Below are 6,029 nucleotides of genomic sequence, written 5' to 3' on the forward strand. Positions count from 1 at the left end.
TAGCTGTGTCCGCTTAGTTGCCAGGAGGCAGCAAGTTAGCCCACGTGTGCAAGACGCTTCCTTCCATACCAGGTAGGAACAGTGCTCTCTTAAACTGGGAGTGTGCCTGGGCAGAAGCTCTGGAGCCCAATACCTGCATTTTACAAGTCAGATTGCTGCTTTTTGCTCAGTGCCTGGGTGCCTGCATACATGGGTCTCCTGATACTCAGGCACGGCAGATGACTTTCACCTTTTAGTGTTTTGCTCACGGCTGCATCTGCAGAGCCTAGAATGGTGCCTGGTACACAGTAGGCTCTCGGTGTCTTATTAATGAGTTCCCTTTCCCAATACTGAAGTGATCGTGGGCGAATTCCAGAAGACCCTGCATCATTTTAATTAATTAATTAATTAATTAATTTGAGACGGAGTCTCGCTCTGTCACCCAGGCTGGAGTGCAGTGGAGCCATCTCAGCTCAGTACAACCTTCGCCTCCCGCGTTCAAGCAATTCTCCTGCCTCAGCCGCCTGAGTAGCTGGGATTACAGGCAACCGCCACCACGCCCGACTAATTTTTTTGGATTTTTAGTAGAGACCGGGGCGTCACCATGTTGGCCAGGCTGATCTCGAACTCCTGACCTCAAGCGATCCGCCCGCCTCGGCCTGGGATTACAGGCGTGTGCCACCGCGCCCGGCCTAGAGGCAATTTTCTATTTCTGACTTGCTAGGCTAGTCAGAGCAAGACGTCTTTACAGGTCTGGGCAAGCAGCTGGAAAAGGCACACGGTCCAGGGCTCCTCCTCCACCCAGCCCCACCCCTCCTCGGCTGAAGACCAGCCCTAATAAGGCAGCGACCGACCAGAATCAGCACCAGGTCAAGTGCACTCCGGGCGGGACGGTGAGCAGATCCTACCTCGCCCATGCTAACAGCTTCTGTGCGGACTCCTTGAAGAGCCGGCGCAGACTCAAAGCTGTTGCTTCCGCCCTTACTCCGCTCAGCTCGTCCCAGGGCGGGGCGGAGGCAGGGCTGGGGGAAGAGGCGTGGCGGCGCTGTGCGCGTGCACAAAAGGGAGCTGTGGTGGGCGCGTCGCGGCACAGCTGGCTTGAGCAACTGGAAACAAGATGCAGGTGAGCTGGGACGGGGCTCGGGTCTGGGGGCTGCGGCCCGTTCGTTTGTCTCACTGGGCTCAGGCCGGCGGTGGACGCCCGCCCTGTGGGAAACTCCGGCGCTGCAGGCACGAGGGAAGCCCGGCGCGTCCAGGCCCCGCGCAGGCGCAGAGCGGGAGGGCGGGCGTGGTCCCACCAGGACCCGCGGCCTGGGCTTCCCCGCTTCGGTGTGTATTGTCCCCCAAACCTCGTCTCCTCCAGGTCTTTCCCCACCCGGGCTTGTGAAGGTCTTGCCGGATCCCGCCTGACAAAAGTTACCTCCTCTCCTGAACTCCCCTAAGGCACACCTGGGCAGAGGAAGCGGCGGGTCCGGCCCAGGGTCCCCCACGTAAAGCAGCGGCGCGGCCCTTGTTCCTGGGCCCGCTGAGGGTTTAGTTACATCCTCTTCCCCGAGCCCTGGGGTCCAGTTGGGGCGCGCTCCCTATCTGACCGCTCGGGTTCCAGAGCTCCTCCCCTCGCGAGGGTCCCTCTGTTTCGTGTTATTTGTTTTTTAATTAAAATAGGTAAAATTATTTTTCTGTAGCTGCAATTTACTAGCGGAATTTGGCTAAAGCCTAAAGAGAATGAATGAAAACACCATGGAAATGGGCACCATTGTGGGCAGAAATCTGTGCCAACTAAATTTTGTCACTGTCCAAGGATCCCGCTGTGGTCAGAAATTCTAACCTCTACTCAGTGGCAGATGGAGAGGAGATGGTGCGGGTTTTGCTGGGGAGGGAGGCATTAGCGTCTGGAGGGGAGGGCGTATCTGCCAGGAGCCAGACACTTTTTTTTTTTTTTTTTTTTGAGACCGGGTCTTGCTCTGTTGCCCAGGTTGGAATGCAGTGGCACTATTCCAGCTCACTGCAACCTCGACCTCCCGGGGCTAAGCCATCCTCCCTTGTCAGCCTCCACAGGCGTGCACCCACCACTCTGGGCTAATTTTTTGTACAGATGAGGTCTCCCTGTGTTGCTCAGCCTCAGCCTCCCAAAGAGCTGGGATTACGGGATGAGCCACCTCGACTGGCCTAGACACTCTAAATCCCCTGCCCTTCAGGTCCCTTGAGACCTTCCCTGACCACCCAGTGGAAAGGATTCTGCTCCTTTTTTTTTTTTTTTTTTTTTTTGAGACAGAGTCTCCTCTGTCGCCCAGGCTGGAGTGCGATTGCTCGATCTCAGCTCACTGCAAGCTCCGTCTCCCGGGATTCACGCCATTCTCCTGCCTCAGCCTCCCGAGTAGAGTAGCTGGGACTACAGGCGCCCGCCACCACGCCCGGTTAACTTTTTGTGTTTTTAGTAGAGACAAGGTTTCACCATGTTAGCCAGGATGGTCTCGATTTCCTGACGGGATCCGCCCACCTCGGCCTCCCAAAGTGCTGGGATTACAGGCGTGAGCCACCGCGCCTGGCCTCATTTTTCTTTTGATGTATCTCAGAATTGTTACACAGGGTTTGGGGTTGGAGGCCGATTATCCCAGTGCCCTTTTCACAGTGCTCCTGATTTCATATTCCAAAGCAAGCCTGAGCTCCGTTAGCAGTGTTTTTGCTGCACCATCCAAACCGGTGCTTGGGCAGCTGGGTTCTGGATCCAAGAGCCACTTTTACATCAGTCTTTGTGACATTGATCCTGGCTGATTTAGCTAGCCGTTCTAGCACGGCAGTGCCTCTAAATGTCGTGCCTCTCCTAGGCTTGTGAAGATTCGGTGACGAGGTACAGGAAAAAGGGCTTAGGAGAGTGCCCCGCATTTTATGAGCTACTCTGAGAAGTCTCAGCTTTTCCTCTCAGGTTTGGCCGTTAGAGAGTTGTCAACCAAGCCTCATCTGCAGCCTGAGATCCTCAAAATATCACAGTCTCTTTGCTTTTGGGCCCTATGCATGCCGCAGGCCGCTCTGCCTGGAAGATTTTCTTGATTATGGGTGCATACCTGGCTAATTTTTGTGTTTTTAGTGGGGATGGGGTTTTCACTATATTGGCCAGTCTGGTCGGTAATTCCTGACCTCAGATGTTCTGCCTCCCTTGGCCTCCCAAAGAGCTGGGATTACAGGCGTGAGCCACTGAACCCAGCCTGGAAGATTATTATTATTTTGAGATGGAGTCTCGCTCTGTCTCCCAGGCTGGAGGGCAGTGGCATGATTTCAGCTCACTGCAAGCTCCGCCTCCCGGCTTCGTTCACACCATTCTCCTGCCTCAGCCTCCGGAGTAGCTGGGACTACGGGCGCCCGCCACCATGCTCAGCTAGTTTTTTTGTATTTTTAGTAGAGACGGGGATTCATCATGTTAGCCAGGGTGGTCTCGATCTCCTGACTTCGTGATCCGCCCACCTTGGCCTCCCAAAGTGGTGGGATTACAGGCGTGAGCCACTGAACCCAGCCTGGAAGATTATTATTATTTTGAGATGGAGTCTCGCTCTGTCTCCCAGGCTGGAGGGCAGTGGCATGATTTCAGCTCACTGCAAGCTCCGCCTCCCGGCTTCGTTCACACCATTCTCCTGCCTCAGCCTCCGGAGTAGCTGGGACTACGGGCGCCCGCCACCATGCTCAGCTAGTTTTTTTGTATTTTTAGTAGAGACGGGGATTCATCATGTTAGCCAGGGTGGTCTCGATCTCCTGACTTCGTGATCCGCCCACCTTGGCCTCCCAAAGTGGTGGGATTACAGGCGTGAGCCACCACGCCCGGCCTGGAAGATTATTTTTAAGTCCCCAGACTTAAAAATAGGCACAGGCTTCCCACCCTCAGGTGGAATGTCGCCTCCTCTATAGGGAATATCCCTGTCTACTCTGTGGAATGTGGGTCCTGGGTAATTCTCTAAAACAGCTTGTTTGTCATTGCACTGGCCACAATTTTATCTATGTATAGTTTGTATATGCACTTGTTTGTTGCCTGTCTCTTCCTCTTGACTGTAAGGTGACTCTTGCATTCACCACTCTTCCCCATGGCCTACAGTAATTTACATGTGGTAAATACTTAAATTTTATCTGTTGAATGAATCACTCTCAGTCATTATTATTATTATTTGAGACTGTCTCACTCTGTCGCCCAGGCTGGAATGCAGTGGCACGATCTCAGCTCACTGCAAGCTCCGCCTCCCGGGTTCATGCCATTTTTCTTGCCTCAGCCTCCCAAGTAGCTGGGACTACAGGTGCCTGCCACCACGCCCGGCTAATTTTTTGTATTTTTAGTAGAGACGGTGTTTCACCCTGTTAGCCAGGGTGGTCTCGATCTCCTGACCTCAGCCTCCCGAAGTGCTGGGATTACAGGTGTGAGCCACCGCGCCCGGCACTCTCAGTCATTATTAAAAATATTGAACACATTCCACGTCAGAGCCTTGGTATCAGTATTAATGCTGATCTGCACATCCCATCCTAATTTTTACCCCAAGAATAGCTCCTCCGTTCGGGGGGAGGGTAGACAGGAAGAACAAAACAGGGGCTGTGGATCTTTTGACACTTTCTCAGAAATAGTTCACAGACGGTGGTGTGAATTCTTCCCTTCCTGTCACTTTTCCCATTTGGCCCCGTGCCCAGTGTGGCTCCCTACGTGGTAGACTTAGCACTCATGGTAACGTTGGTCCCGCTCTTCTAGGACCCCAACGCAGACACTGAGTGGAATGACATCTTACGCAAAAAGGGTATCTTACCCCCCAAGGAAAGTCTGAAAGAACTGGAAGAGGAGTCAGATGAGGAGCAGCACATCCTCCAGCACTCAGTGGGTGAGTTCACTGGCTTTCCTCTGCATCTGTCTGGGTTGGGAGATGGCTCCAAAGCCTCTGACTGCCCTGCCAGGAGACAGGTCGGAGTGCCGGCGTGGACACTGTGTGTGTGGGACCTCAGACGAGACACAGGGCATCTCTCACCTTCACCTTCCTGAGCCACAGACTTAGGGGACTTCAGATGTGTCCCACAAGTCCGTGTCCATGTCAGATGAGAACTGCAGAAAATACTTCTTTCTGCTTTCTGGTCTGTGATTCCCTTTGATAATGTCGTGGAAATTTGTTCAAGATTTTAGTATTTGTATTTTTTTCCTGAGCATATACTTTATTCTCTGGTTTCATTGAGGATATTAACTAAAAATAGCTTTATCTGGGGAGGCATAAGACGTTTGCAATGTGTAGGAGTCTGAGGGGGGTTTTCTCAAAGGCAGTCATACTGTCTGAATTGGAGTCCCTTGGAGTGCTGGTAACCCCACCCACCTAGTGTTTACTGAAGCAGTCTCTGGAATGAGGCCCAGGAATCTGCATTTTAAACAAGTGCCTTAAAGGATTCTGAGGCTTGTCATAGTTTGAGAAGCATTGGTCACAGGGGGGACTGGTACTTTTGTCCTCTGTTGACACATTAGAGCTAATTTACACAAGGATTTATTAGAAAGTATCCAGCGAATGGTTACTGCATGATTATCATTGTCAGCTGCTTTTCTGGGTTTGGGGATGTAGCAATGCATAAGCCAGACACAATTCTCTGCCCTCAGAGAACCAACATTCTAGTGGGGGAGACAGACAGTAAACAATAAAGAAAATAAGGCAGTAAAAGGGACTCGAAAGGGTTGGAGGAGAAGCAGGGTCAGAGAGGGCCTCACCGAGATGACATTTGCATGGACCTGAAGGAGGTGAAGCTGGCATTTGGGTAAAGACCTGAAGGAGCTGAAGAACACATTTGAATAGACCTGAGGGAGTTGTTGACCTGAAGGAGAAGACATCTGGGTATTCCTGAAGGGGGTGATGTGAGCGAGTGAAACGTGGGCCCTGGCATGGCTGGGAATCCCTGACGAGGCTGGAGGTGCTGAGGGAGAGTGAGTTCAGAGCAGCCTCAGCAGACTCAGTAGCTTCTAGGAAGGACCTTGGCCTTTACACCTAATGAGGCAGGAAGCTTTTGGAAGTTTAAACAGAGGAGTGACATTTTCTCTTTTTTTTTTT

At 52.4% G+C, this 6,029-nt stretch overlaps 1 protein-coding gene across 2 annotated transcripts in view; it reads left to right on the top strand.

Moving 5' to 3' along the window:
* The first annotated feature begins 548 nt into the window (after positions 1–548).
* PDCL3 (phosducin-like 3) overlaps positions 549–6,029 on the top strand; it is a 15,396-nt gene continuing 9,915 nt past the window's right edge. For both annotated transcript variants that reach the window (XM_011956579.1, XM_011956580.1), the window contains exons 1-2: positions 549–1,102; positions 4,703–4,829. In XM_011956579.1, coding sequence (XP_011811969.1) covers positions 1,097–1,102; positions 4,703–4,829 — 133 coding nt within the window. In that variant the 5' untranslated portion in view covers positions 549–1,096. The remainder of the gene's footprint in view (positions 1,103–4,702; positions 4,830–6,029) is intronic.

This window comes from Colobus angolensis, unplaced genomic scaffold (genome assembly GCF_000951035.1).
Source record: "Colobus angolensis palliatus isolate OR3802 unplaced genomic scaffold, Cang.pa_1.0 Scaffold42, whole genome shotgun sequence".
Lineage (NCBI taxonomy): Eukaryota > Metazoa > Chordata > Mammalia > Primates > Cercopithecidae > Colobus > Colobus angolensis.